The 14766-nt window shown below is 42.7% G+C and overlaps 1 protein-coding gene across 3 annotated transcripts in view; it reads right to left on the bottom strand.

Moving 5' to 3' along the window:
* si:dkey-34d22.1 (discoidin, CUB and LCCL domain-containing protein 1) overlaps positions 1 to 14226 on the bottom strand; it is a 29316-nt gene extending 15090 nt beyond the window's left edge. For all 3 annotated transcript variants that reach the window (XM_035750476.2, XM_035750477.2, XM_035750478.2), the window contains exons 1-3: positions 14047 to 14226; positions 5021 to 5242; positions 3029 to 3166 (exon numbers count right to left, since the gene is read on the bottom strand). In XM_035750476.2, coding sequence (XP_035606369.1) covers positions 3029 to 3166; positions 5021 to 5242; positions 14047 to 14146 — 460 coding nt within the window. In that variant the 5' untranslated portion in view covers positions 14147 to 14226. The remainder of the gene's footprint in view (positions 1 to 3028; positions 3167 to 5020; positions 5243 to 14046) is intronic.
* Between the last annotated feature and the right edge of the window lie 540 nt (positions 14227 to 14766).

The raw sequence follows: 14766 nt of genomic DNA, 5'->3' as shown, positions 1-14766 counted from the left end.
GAGTTCCATGTAGTCATGGCTCTATGTAGTACTGTACGCCTCCCATAGTCTGTTCTGGACTGTGAAGAGACCTCTGGTGGCATGCCTTGTGGGGTATGCATGGGTGTCCGAGCTGTGTGCCAGTAGTTCAAACAGACAGCTTGGTGCATTCAAAAAAGACTCACAAATACTAGTAGTGATGAAGTGAATCTCTCCTCCACTTTGAGCCAGGAGAGATTAACATGCATATTATTACTGTTAGCTCTCGTACATTCAAGGGCCAGACATGCTGCCTTGTTCTGAGCTAATTGCAATTTGTCCATGTGCGACAAAACTAGGGCCTGTAGGACCTGCCATGTTAATAGTGCTATTAAGAAGGAACAGCAGCACTTTATTATAGATAGACTTCTCCCCATTTTAGCTGCTGTTGTATCAATATGTTTTGACCATGACAGTCGACTTGCTCAATTTGCACATTATTCATTAGAAAAGTTGAGGTTTAGGGTTTAGTGAATGATTTGTCCCAAATCCAATGTTTCTTCACAGATTTTCAGAGGTGATTAAAGATGAGCTTGCAGCCAGGGAGCTGCCCATGGATCTCGACTCACTCATAGCCTAGACCATCCGGAACGTAGAAGGGAGAGTGGGTCTGTTCCCTGTCGCCCTTGCTCGTCCTCAAATTCCCAACTCGCCTCCAAGGAATCGCGGAAATCCCTGAAGTCTACATTTCCAAGAGAATCCGGTGTCACCCGAGTTCCCTCGGACATCACCGAGGGCTCTCGACTAGGCTCCTCCGGAGCCCATGCAACTGGGCAGGGCTAGATTGTCTCCTGCTGAGTGCTTACATAGACTGAACACCAAGAGCTGTCTGTATTGTGGAGCTAGGGGACACTTCTTATTTAGCTGCCCATTAAAAGACCAGGCTCATCAGTAGGTACGAGTACACTCGTAACCCCTTATGCTACCTTGTTGTGGTGAGACCAGTCCAAATTCATCCGGGTGCTCATTGACTCTGGGGCTGACGAGACCTTTATGGACACTACCCTTGTGTCAGAGCTGGGTATCTCCACTCAACCCCTTTCCATCACGATGGACGTTAGAGTGCAGGATTGGGCACTCTATTGACAGTCACCCCTGCCGTGTCCGGAGACCAACGCGATGGAGGGGTACAATGAGGACTCTTTCGCAGCAGGGATTATGTGTCCCTCTGTCTCCCCCCCAGCGCAGAGTTCTTCTTTGTGGAGAAGAAGGACAATACCGTGTATCGACTACCGGGGCCTTAATGACATTATGGTTAAAAACTGTTACCCGCTACCACTCATCTCCTCAGCTTTCGAGACTTTCCAGGGAGCAGTCATCTTCTCCAAGTTGGACCTTCCAAACGCCTACCATTAGGTTTGGTTACGGGAAGGAGACGAGAGGAAGACAGCCTTTAACAAGACTGGTGGGCACTACTAGTACCTGGTCATAACATTCGGACTGACCAACGCTCCCACAGTGTTCCAGGCCCTTGTCAATGATGTGCTCCGTGACATGTTGAACCGATTTGTGTTTGTCTACCTCGAGGATATCCTAATTTATTCCCGGTCAGCTCAAGAGCATGTCCTCAATGTCCGACAGGTCATCCAGCGTCTCCTGGAGAACCAGCTTTTCGTGAAGGCGGAGAAATGTGAGTTCCATTGCTCCACCATATCCTTCCGAGGATACGTCATCGCTGCAGAGAATATTCAGATGGACCCTGACAAGGTGAGAGGGGTGGTGGATTGGCCTCAACCCACATCCAGAGTGCAGCTGCAACATTTCCTGGGGTTTGCTAATTTCTACCGTCGTTTCATCTGGGGTTACAGCACCCTTGCACTCACCTCTCCCAAGTTTCCATTCTCATGGTCTCCAGCAGCTGACTGGGCGTTCTCAGACCTTCAGCACGTCTTCCGTAATCCATGGACTTCCCGTCGCCATGGTCAAGACCACCGGACCCCTGCTCCCCGCTACCGTCTTGGGCAGAGGGTATGGCTTTCTACTCGGGATCTGCCCCTCTGGGTGGAGTCCCGCAAACCTTCCCCTCGTTTTATCGGCCCTTTCCCCGTCTCTAAGGTCCTTATCCCTTCTGCTGTTGGCCTGCTGTTGCCCCGCACCCTCTGTATACATCTAACTTTCCATGTATCTAGAATTAAACCCCTGTCTCATAGCCCTTTGTCTCCTGTTTCCATCACTCCAACACACATATGAACATTGGCGTACAAATTCCATTGGTGTAAACATGTGTGCATACATTAAACTGACTTCATGCCTGTGACTCCATCAACTCTAATGCTGGACTTGAATGCAACTGGGTATGAAATTACAGCATGTTTCCAGTCTCTTTGACACCTCAGTAATGGCTGTTTGTGCCTTTCAACTTGCTTAGCAGCACTTTGGGGGTTACCAGTGATGTAGGTGACGAGCAGAAAAACAACAATTATGATCACAGTGGGTGCTCTTCAGCACTGTTGTTTACATCAATGAGGTAGGGCCACTGTAAAAAAAAAAATACAACTTTGCTTAATCAGCGTTTTTCTGAGTTGAGTGGCCTTCAAATGGACAAGAATTTGAGCTAAGGTGTTCACATTTGTTCACTCAACAAACTCTGCTCAAAGTGAGTGAATTTGAAAAAGCTTGTTGAGTAAAATTACAAATTCATGTTAACCCTTGGAAGGCAACACTGTATGTTGGTTCAGCTATATACCCAAATGTTGAGTATGCTGAGCAATGTTGAGCAAACTCACAATCCTATTGCAGCTTGTATGTTGAATCAACTTTTCTTTTGTCAATTTTTTTTTTTTACTACAGTGTGGGTCATTGCTTTCACTGAGAAAGTTCCACCGCAGAGCTACTGTGCACATGTGGGAAAATAATATATTATCATCAACATGTGTGTAATGTGTGTAATGTGATTGTATGATGAATTAATTAAATTAGATTAAGCATTTCCATATGTATCACAGTTGTATATACAAAGGTAGCTATAGAAAGTAAATGTGTGAGCAGTGTGTGATGAATTGGGCCATACCTGAGTGTTGGTCTGTGGTGTAGGAGAACAGGAACCCTCGGCCTGAGTGATGGGGGCCAGAGTAGAATACTATTGTCACCTCATTGCTGTTTACAGTCACATTTTTCTCTGAGTCTTTAAGCTGTCCACACAGGGGGCCTGTGGATGACAGACAGACAGGCATGCATGTAAGAACCCATATGCCACACACACGCACGCACGCACGCACGCACGCACGCACGCACGCACGCACGCACGCACACACACACACACACACACACACACACACACACACACACACACACACACACACACACACACACACACACACACACACACACACACACACACACACACAAACATCAGCACAAACATGACCAAGTTGGAGGCCTAGAGGCAGGGCAGTCTGGCTTTACACACTATGCTAGTGTGTGGTCTCCTAGTCATGTTTGTGTAGTACTGCAGACCATCCATGCTTGTGTGAACAGATGACATGAAGTGAGCTCCAGAACAGCATGAGGTTGCCCCTGTGGAATCCGCTAATAAAAACAATATAATAAGAAGGGTAACTGAATAGTTACAGCCTCTGGAATTGTCATCTAATATCTAGGAATGGCATCATACCCTTGTGCCCACAAGGTATGGCTGGATGCACCGTAGTGGTGTAGAATCGGCAGAGATGCATTGGCAGTGACATTGTGTTTATGTGCTCTCTGCAGTCTACACTGCATGGCTTTTACAAGTAGCAAAGATAGGTTTTGAATTAACTACTTACCTCTTAGGGCTGCAGCCCTGTACAGGGATCAACATCAGCGGAAATCAGCGGAAATTTCAGAGTGACAACTAATAGTACTCGATACAACTCAAACTTTCATTAAAACACACATGCAGGGTACTCAATTAAAGCTACACTCGTTGTGAATCTAGCCAACATGTCAGATTTTTAAAATGCTTTTCTGCGAAAGCATGAGAAGCTATTATCTGATAGCATGCAACGCCCGAAATACCCAAAGGGGACGTAAACAGAATAATTAGTGTAGCCGGCGCTACACAAAACGCAGAAATAAAATATAAAACATTCATTACCTTTGACGAGCTTCTTTGTTGGCACTCCTATATGTCCCATAAACATCACAATTGGGGATTTTTTTTTCGATTAAATCCGTCCATGTATACCCAAAATGTCCATTTATGAAGCCCATCTGATCAGGAAAAAACTGCTTTCAAAAACGCGCCATTTTTTTAAATTAAAAAAGTTGCCTATAAACTTTGACAAAACACTTCAAACTACTTTTGTAATCGAACTTTAGGTATTAGTAAACGTTAATAATCGATCAAATTGATCACGGGGCGATCTGTATTCGATAGCAGCAAGTCTTGAAATCATGGTCCATTTTCTCCCTTTCATAACTTCCTCTGGTGTACCCGAAGACAGGAAGTACCTATTCCTCATCTAACCAAGGATAAACTTCAGGCCAATTGCCAGTACTGGCGATATCATGTGGAAACTGTAGGCATTTGTAAACTGGACGCTATCTATTTTCCCTTGCCATAGAGACTGGCGGAGGGATATTTTTTTTGTGGTTTTTGTGAACAGTTTTCCTTGGGATTTTGCCTCCTACACACGTTCTGTTATAGTCACAGACATTATTTAACCAGTTTTAGAGACTTCAGAGTGTTTTATATCCACACATACTAATCATATGCATATACTATATTACTGGCATGAGCAGCATGACGTTGAAATTTTGCGCGATTTTTAACAAAAAGCTGAAAAAATTTGCAGCCTCCTTAAAAGGTTTTAACAGAAGAGACAGATCAAGTGGTCCATCAGAAGTGGGTGGATTTGTCTTAATGACAAGCATTAATTCAGTCATTCAGAACTTGAGTGAGAATTCAAAATGTCACTATAAAATAGTTTGTCAATAGCATGTACAGTAAATCCCTTGTAAAAGTAGAGACAAGCACATAGCCAGCCAGATCTGCGGCCCTGTGTGCACTGGAGAGTCTTACCCAGGCTGGGAGCTCCGTTGTTGGGTGTGATGGTGAGGGAGCCATTCCTGCAGCCCGGACTCCTTTCCACGTCAAAGTCCCCAAAGAGGAGGTGCAGTGTACGTCCCTTCGGAACTCGCAGTCTCCACTTACACCAGGAATCAACAGGGTAGGTCCACGGGTAGTTCTGAGAGGCCAGGGTGCCACTCTCTGTGGCCATCACAGTGTGCCCGCAGCCATTGCCTGAAATATGAAGACAACCAAACTTACAGTTATAACAGTTATTGTACTTGTACATAATACATCTGCCATATATGCAATGGTTTGGTGGCTAATTCCAGGCAAATGATATATCCTAACACTGTGTATGGTAATGTTGCTTTGGCATCCAGGGTAAATCCACAGTAATGTCAAATTTCCACACAAGTACGATAATGGCTATTTCCAGGAAATCCTTGGCCGCATGGTGTGTAGGTGTGAGAAATGAATGAATGCATGACTAGCAGTGTAGGCAGTACGGCGGGGCAGCTGTGGCTTGTTAGCAGAGGGGAAGGCCAAGTTCCCCACTGTTTAGTCACAGTACATAACAGGGACTTTCATTAATGATGTTAATACGGTAAGGACACTATTTAGAGCTCTGTTAATTATAGGGCTCCTTTCCCAGACAAAGTGAGTAATAGGAGTCTCCAGGGAGGGAGCACTGAGTGTGTGTAGGAGAGCAGGAGATGTTTACACTCCTGAGATCATAACCGCAAAATGTCCTAAAACAACCAGCTGCTGAAGCAGTCCTCCTCAACACTGTTGGACACTGCTTACAGTGAAACAAGATTGAAGGCCCTATGCGATCAAAACTAAGTGGAAAATACTATTATTCAAAGGCAATGAGAAAGTGTGTTTGATTGTGTCATTTGTGTCATTTGAATCCAAAACTGCAATCATAACTCTTTAACGGGTTAACATGTTTGTTAACATGTTTGATTGAACAATATACCCTCCTTACAGGGGCTAATCCTTAATACTACAGAGTGTTGAGCAAACTCATCATCCTTCCACTCTGTTTCTATTTCATTTTAATCAATGTTTTCCTGCTAGTTCTCTGTCGTACCTTATTCTTATATTTTTCCTATTTATTTTTAATTTGTACTTTATTTAACCTTAATTTAACTAGGCAAGTGGGTTCAGAATAAAATCTTATTCACAATGATGGCCTACCACAAAGCAACAGGCCTATTGCGGGGATTAAAAATACAAATAAAATACAAATATAGGACAAAACACACATCACGACAAGAGAGACAACACAACACTACATAAAGAGAGACCTAAGACAACAACACGGCATGGTCTACCTCTGTGGCTATGACTAACTATTTTTTGTAACGGAAAGAACTCAAATATTTAGCTCGACACATTCTTATTAATGTGACTGTTTGGATGAGTCAGTGCATTAGGTCATAGAGGTAAGTGCTGTGGGGTTGGCTGGCTGGATTAAAGTTGTACTGTGGTCAAACCAAGGACACCCACGCTCCCAAGGTAGACAGAAAGAAGCGCAGTTCTCCCTTGGGTTTAAAATTAAGTTTGCGTGAAGAGTTGGTGGTCTCTGTTACTTTCCACTCAAATGTCACATACATGTCACATACACGTCACACTGGTTAGCCTTCCCTGTCCGGCTAAGAGACTCTTCCAATCATAGTACATAACATTCTATCTTTCTTTCTCCTCTCTCTTGCTATCTCTCTCTCTCTCTCTCTCTCTCTCTCTCTCTCTCTCTCTCTCTCTCTCTCTCTCTCTCTCTCTCTCTCTCTCTCTCTCTCTCTCTCTCTCTCTCTCTCTCTCTCACGTCTCTCCCCCTTTCTCTAACTATCTCCCATAACTTCTCACCGCTACCGCCCCATTTCCTGTCCCTTAGGATTCACTGGAAATGCCAGCACGACAAACTGTAGCTGTGGGCAACAGAGCGTAGATCTGTGTCACCATCAAGTCTGCTTGGGAGCAGTATTCCTTGTATTCTGGGGACGTTTTTGGGTTGGCAGGCCGAGCTTCCCCCCTACACTCCTACCCTCTCACCCTGTCTTTGACCTGGCCTGTCTCATGAAGGTCTTGTCTAGTGGGGCTCTCTCTCTCTCTTTACTCAGTGCTTGGGATCAACCTAAGCTTTAACTCATGCGTTATAGCTGTTGGTTGTTCCATGGAGTGAATAGTCTACCCCCTGGCATTCCTGCTACTGGCCCATACGTGCGTCCTGCTTTTAGGTCTCTCTTAACAGACTGGGCTTTCCGACTGTCTCAGACATATAATCAAACGTTTAGATTATGATGGATATCCTTCTGAAAACCCTCACCTTCAGGGGCAGAAAAACCAAAAGTAATAACACAAGTTTTTAGAACACCTACTCATTCAAGGGTTTTCCTTTATTTTGACTATTTCCTACATTGTAGAATAATAGTGAAGACATCAAAACTATGACATAACACATATGGAATCATGTAGTAACCAAATTTTTTTAAATATTTGAGATTCTTCAAATAGCCACCCTTTGCCTTGATGAGCTTGACCAGCTTCACCTGGAATGCTTTTCCAACAGTCTTGAAACAGTTCCCACATATGCTGAGCACTTGTTGGCTGCTTTTCCTTCACTCTGCGGTCCGACTCATTCCAAACCATCTCAATTTGGTTGAGGTCGGGTGATTGTGGAGGCCAGGTCATCTGATGCATTACTCCATCACTCTCCTTATTGGTAGAATAACCCTTACACAGCCTGGAGGTGTGTTGGTTCATTATCCTGTTGAAAAACAAATGATAGTCCCACTAAGCCCAAACCAGATGGCATATCGCTGCAGAATGCTGTGGTAGCCATGCTGGTTAAGTGTGCCTTGAATTTGAAATAAATCACAGACAGTGTCACCAGCAAAGCACCCCCACACCATAACGCGAGCAGGAGGAGTCCTGCTTTATGGGAAATAAACATGCAGAGATCATCCGTTCACCATCTCATCCGTCTCACAAACACGGCGGTTGGAACCAAAAATCTACAATTTGGACTCCAGACCAAAGGACAAATTACCACCGATCTAATGTCCATTGCTCGTTTCTTGGCCCAAGCAAGTCTCTTCTTCTTTTTGGTGTACTTTAGTAGTGGTTTCTTTGCAGTAATTCGACCATGAAAGGCCTGATTCACACAGTCTCCTCTGAACAGTTGATGTTGAGATGTGTCTGTTACTTGACCTCCGTGAAGCCCTTATTTGGGCTGCAATTTCTGAGGCTGGTAACTCTAATGTACTTATCCTCTACAGCAATAGGTAACTCTGGGTCTTCCATTCCTGTGGCGGTCCTCATGAGAACCAGTTTCATCAAATCGCTTGATGGTTTTTGCGACTGCACTTGAAGAAACTTTCAAAGTTCTTGAAATATTCCTCATTGACTGACAATCATGTCTTAAAGTAAAAATGGACTGCTGTTCTCTTTATTTATTTGAGCTGTTCTTACCATAATATGGACTTGGTCTTTTACCAAATAGGGATATCTTCTGTTTACCCCCCTACCTTGTCACAACACAACGGATTGTCTCAAACGCATTAAGAAAGAAAAAAATTCCACCAATTAACTTTTAAGAAGGCACACCTGTTAATTGAAATGCAGCAGCTTCATGACGACCTCATGAAGCTGGTGGAGAGAATGACAAGAGTGTCCAAAGCTGTCACCAAGGCAAAGGGTGGCTATTTGAAGAATCTCGAATACAAAATATATATTGATTTGTTGGACACTTTTTTGGTTACTACAAGATTCCATACAGTTGAATTTGGAAGTTAACATAAACCATAGCCAAATACAGTGGGGAGAACAAGTATTTGATACACTGACGATTTTGCAGGTTTTCCAACTTACAAAGCATGTAGAGGTCTGTAATTTTTATCATAGGTACACTTCAACTGTGAGAGACGGAATCTAAAACAAAAATCCAGAAAATCACATTGTATGATTTTTAAGTGATTAATTTGCATTTTAATGCATGACATAAGTATTTGATCACCTACCAAACAGTAAGAATTCCGTCTCTCACAGACCTGTTAGTTTTTCTTTAAGAAGCCCTCCTGTTCTCCACTCATTACCTGTATTAACTGCACCTGTTTGAATTCGTTACCTGTATAAAAGACACCTGTCCACACACTCAATCAAACAGACTCCAACCTCTCCACAATGGCCAAGACCAGAGAGCTGTGTCAAGACATCAGGGATAAAATTGTAGACCTGCACAAGGCTGGGATGGGCTACAGGACAATAGGCAAGCAGCTTGGTGAGAAGGCAACAACTGTTGGCGCAATTATAAGAAAATGGAAGAAGTTCAAGATGACGGTCAATCACCCTCGGTCTGGGGCTCCATGCAAGATCTCACCTCGTGGGGCATCAATGATCATGAGGAAGGTGAGGGATCAGCTCAGAACTGCACGGCAGGACCTGCTCAATGACCTGAAGAGAGCTGGGACCACAGTCTCAAAGAAAACCATTAGTAACACACTACGCTGTCATGGATTAAAATCCTGCAGCGCACGCAAGGTCCCCCTGCTCAAGCCAGGGCATGTCCAGGCCCGTCTGAAGTTTGCCCATGACCATCTGGATGATCCAGAGGAGGAATGGGAGAAGGTCATGTGGACTGACGAGACAAAAATAGAGCTTTTTGGTCTAAACTCCACTCGCCATGTTTGGAGGAAGAAGAAGGATGAGTACAACCCCAAGAACAACATCCCAATCGTGAAGCATGGAGGTGGAAACATCATTCTTTGGGGATGCTTTTCTGCAAAGGGGACAGGACGACTGCACCGTATTGAGAGGAGGATGGATGGGGCCATGTATCGTGAGATCTTGGCCAACAACCTCCTTCCCTCAGTAAGAGCATTGAAGATGGGTCGAGGCTGGATCTTCCAGCATGACAACGACCCGAAACACACAGCCAGGGCAACTAAAGGAGTGGCTCCGTAAGAAGCATCTCAAGGTGGCTAGGAGTGGCCTAGCCAGTCTCCAGACATGAACCCAATAGAAAATCTTTGGAGGGAGCTGAAAGTCCGTATTGCCCAGCGACAGCCCCGAAACCTGAAGGATCTGGAGGTCTGTATGGAGGAGTGGGCCAAAATCCCTGCTGCAATGTGTGCAAACCTGGTCAAGAACTACAGGAAACGTATGATCTCTGTAATTGCAAACAAAGGTTTCTGTACCAAATATTAAGTTCTGCTTTTCTGATGTATCAAATACTTATGTCATGCAATAAAATGGCAATTAATTACTTAAAAATCATACAATGTGATTTTCTCTCACAGTTGAAGTGTACCTATGATAAAAATGACAGACCTCTACATGCTTTGTAAGTCGGAAAACCTGCAAAATTGGCAGTGTATCAAATACTTGTTCTCCCCACTGTACATTTTAACTCGGTTTTTCACAATTCCTGACATTTAATCCTGGTAAAAAATTCCCTGTTTTAGGTCAGTTAGGATCACCACTTTATTTTAAGAATGTGAAATGCCAGAATAATAGTAGAGAGAATTATTTATTTCAGCTTTTATTTTTTTTCATCACATTCCCAGTGGGTCAGAAGTTTACATACACTCAATTAGTATTTGGTAGCATTGCCTTTAAATTGTTTAACTTGGGGCAAACGTTTCAGGTAGCCTTCCACAAGCTTCCCACAATACGTGGGGTGAATTTTGGCCCATTCCTCCTGACAGAGCTGGTGTAACTGAGTCAGGTTTTTAAGGCCTCTTTGCACGCTTTTCAGTGCTGCCCACAAATTTTCTATAGGATTGAGGTCAGGGGTTTGTGGTCAGGGCTTTGTGATGGCCACTCCAATACCTTGACTTTGTTGTTCTTAAGCCATTTTGCCACAACTTTAGAAATATGCTTTGGGTCATTGTCCATTTGGAAGACTTGTTTGCGACCAAGCTTTACCTTTCTGACTGATAACTTGAGATGTTGCTTCAATATAGCCACATAATTTATTTTGTGAAGTGCACCAGTCCCTCCTGCAGCAAAGCACTCCCACAACATGATGCTGCCAGCCCCTTGCTTCACGCTTGGGATGGTGTTCTTCAGCTTGCAAGCATCCCCCTTTTTCCTCCAAACATAACAATGGTCATTACGGCCAGACAGTTCTACTTTTGTTTCTTCCGACCAGAGGACATTTCTCCAAAAAGTACGACCTTTGTCCCCATGTGCAGTTGCAAACCGTAGTCTGTCTTTTTTATGGAGGTTTGGGAGCAGTGGCTTCTTCCTTACTGAGCGGCCTTTCAGGTTGTGTCAATATAGGACTTGTTTTACTCTGGATATAGATACTTTTACAACTGTTTCCTCCAGTATCTTCACAAGGTCCTTTGCTGTTGTTCTGGGATTGATTTGCACTTTTCGCACCAAAGTACGTTCAACTCTAGAAGACAGAACGCTTCTCCTTCCTGAGTGGTATGACAGCTGCGTGGTCCCATGGTGTTAATTCTTGCGTGCTATTTTTTGTACAGATGAACGTGAAACCTTCAGGCGTTTGGAAATTGCTCCCAAGGATGTACCAGACTTTTGAAGGTCTACAATTGTTTTTCTGAGGTCTTGGCTGATTTATTTTGATTGTCCCATGATGTCAAGCAAAGCGGCACTGAATTTGAAGGTAGGCCTTGAAAGACATCCACAAATACACCTCCAATTGACTCAAATTATGTCAATTAGCCTATCAGAAGCTTCTAATGCAATTTTCTGGAATTTTCCAAGCTGTTTAAAGGCACAGTCAAATTATGTATGTAAACTTCTGACCCACTGGAATGGTGATACAGTGAATTGTAAGTGAAATAATCTGTCTGTAAACAATTGTTGGAAAAATTACTTGTGTCATGCACAAAGTAGATGTCCTAACCGACTTGCCAAAACTTTGTTAACAAAGTTTGTTAACAAGAAATTTGTGGAGTGGTTGAAAAGCGAGTTTTAATGACTCCAACCTAAGTGTATGTAAACTTCCGACTTCAATTGTATGTGTTATTCCATAGTTTTGATGTCTTCACTATTATTCTACAATGTAGAAAATTGTTTAAAAAATTTTAAAAATTAAAAGCCTTGAATGAGTAGGTATTCTAAAACTTTTGACCGGTAGTGTAGTAATAACTGGACAGATGATAGGGAATTGTAGTCAATCATCAGCTCTGTATTGGACCAAAATGTATTGACATCTTTGGGGGATTTACAGGCAGGCCCCCACAGGTCTGTACTATGAGACAGGATGTTTAGCTGTGTAATCTGTCACTACACAATACTGCTGTGTCAATCAGAGCATGACAACACACACTGAGTTATTCATTGACCAGGAGAGGATGGATATGTTTTTTTCTTGTACATTTGTCTCTTGCTTCTCTCTGGTGCCAAAGTGATTCAGAGGAAGAAATGTACCATGAATTGGTCATCTTCCTCTATGACGATACTAAATCCCCAGCAGCAAAACAAAATGTGTCAAGAGAGCCCAGATCTGCTTGGACATTCACATTAAGTTTCCATATATGTGTGATTCATGTTGACCCCTGCCTGATTGTGAAATACCATGTCAACACAAGGGGTACACTCTCTTATTGTTGCATGTCTTCCTGCAAGTCTTCTTGTGGGGAATAGTGGGGGGAAAAAAACATGTATATATGTTTTGTCACATACACCAGGTGCAATTAAATGTGTTGTTTTATAGGGTCAGCCGCAGTAGTACAGTGACCCTGGAACAAATTATAGTTATGTTCCTTGCTCAAGGGCACATTGACAGATTTTTCACCTTGTCGGCTTGGGTATTCAAACCAGCGAGCTTTCGGTTACTGGCCCTGGCAATCATAGGTAAACACAGATGAGAGTTCACTATCTGCAATGGAATGCCACCATGACATCATAGATGACCTTTGAACTATCGGGATTGTTTGCTCCAGACAGTCCCAAAGATATTTGTGGCTTTGGTTTGATCCACCCCATGTTTTGGAAGAGAGTTATTCACAGGAGCACTGAGCCTTATATTAATTTAAACCCTATCAAAGCTAGTGTTGTCGACTACTTGCATGCACCCCTTTTGCTGAAGTCAACTGTATGTGTGACAGGGTTTTTGCATAAAATATTTACTCTCGGAAATGATTTGAAAGGATGCTCAGCAATGGAAAGGATGCTCAGTTTGTCGTAAATACTTGGAATGACTAACACAAGCAGAACAGCTCCAAACGAGGATGTGTACACACACCTCACCCTTGCCAATAAGAGTGAGTTACCAAAGAAGGGCAGTGTACCTTTAACTTACCAATACAACAGCTACCTTGTTTATGAGGACTTTTATAAGAAACCTGAATTAAACTCATGCATCAGGGTATCAGGGTAGCCTAGTGGTTAGAGTGTTGGACTAGTAACCGGAAGGCTGCAAGTTCAAACCCCTGAGCTGACAAGGTCGTTCTGCCCCTGAACAGGCAGTTAACCCACTAGGCTGTCATTGAAAATAAAAATGTATTCTTAACTGATTTGCCTAGTTAAATAAAGGTTAAAAAAAATCATCTGATTGATCAATAATCTATGATATATACCTTCTGAACTGGACTGGAAATTGCAGCAGGAGCACTATTTATGTCACCAATAGCCACTTTAGAAAATGTCAAACGGTTTCAAATGTGGACAACGTGTGTAGCCCACAGCCAACAAAAAAATAATAATTAGAAAGTGATGACAATATCTTCAATAAAGTAAACACCACACAACATTAAAATGACATGAAGATAATCTGTGAATATGTTCATTTATGTAGGCTATGTAGGCTATTCATGTCGATGAGTTTACAGTACCAACTAAATTCCACAACTTTTATTATATAAACATAATAGCCTACAATTTATAGAGTTATTTCATAATTATCCAGTCAAGGCTCAGAGTAATTATCTCAATAAAAATATCGTAAGCGATTTATAAAAAAGATAGCTAGTCTAATGTATTTGGTTGTCTATTGCTCTACATATATTATACTATACTTTACATTGACGAGGACATACACAAGGGAATAAATAGCTTACCCTCCTGTCCGTTGACAATTATAAACACGACACTAAAGACGATCCAAAAACTGCCCAAATAATTCACAGCATCTCTAATCTGTCCAGGTTTCAAGAACATGATTTCCGCTGATAAATGCAAGGAGTAAACCCTCAAACCCCGGGATAACACTACTCAGTTCACTTCTGCAGAAATTACTAAATTACGAGGCATTGAATATTTACGATTGGGCACAGGGAGACGAACTGAGATCTCATTGGCTTCCAGATGTGTCAATTAAATCAGTTCAAGAATCGCTTTCCCAAATAAGGGGGTCTTGCTAGATGTGGACCCATAAATGCTGATCTAAGGTCAGTATAACTTGTTATTTCATGTCGCCGAGGGGGATACGCTGGTCCTAGACCCGTGCTTAGTGACAACCACCCCCTAAAACTTGAAATGACTTGAGTTGTGCAAAATGCATTAGAGCAGGTGAGCATACATTCCCTATATTTTCTGAGTTTAATTGAGTGCTAATAATTTATTAGGCTGTGGGTTGAGCCCATAGCCTAATAAAACTATGTGCGCTCTATGATTAGCCTACTGTACACAACTGTAAAAGTCCGCTACCCTTTGCTACAAGGTGTACATTGATTTCTACCTATTTATTATATGCTAAATCATTTTACACGCTCAACAAACATCACTTATTGCATGCAAATAATATATGTGTATTATAACAACACTCCTTTAGTGGCCTA

The sequence above is a fragment of the Oncorhynchus keta genome, chromosome 34 (assembly GCF_023373465.1).
Source record: "Oncorhynchus keta strain PuntledgeMale-10-30-2019 chromosome 34, Oket_V2, whole genome shotgun sequence".
NCBI classification, from domain to species: Eukaryota; Metazoa; Chordata; class Actinopteri; order Salmoniformes; family Salmonidae; genus Oncorhynchus; species Oncorhynchus keta.
Note: the sequence above shows the minus strand (reverse complement) of the source record. Positions and strands in the feature narration are given on the sequence as shown.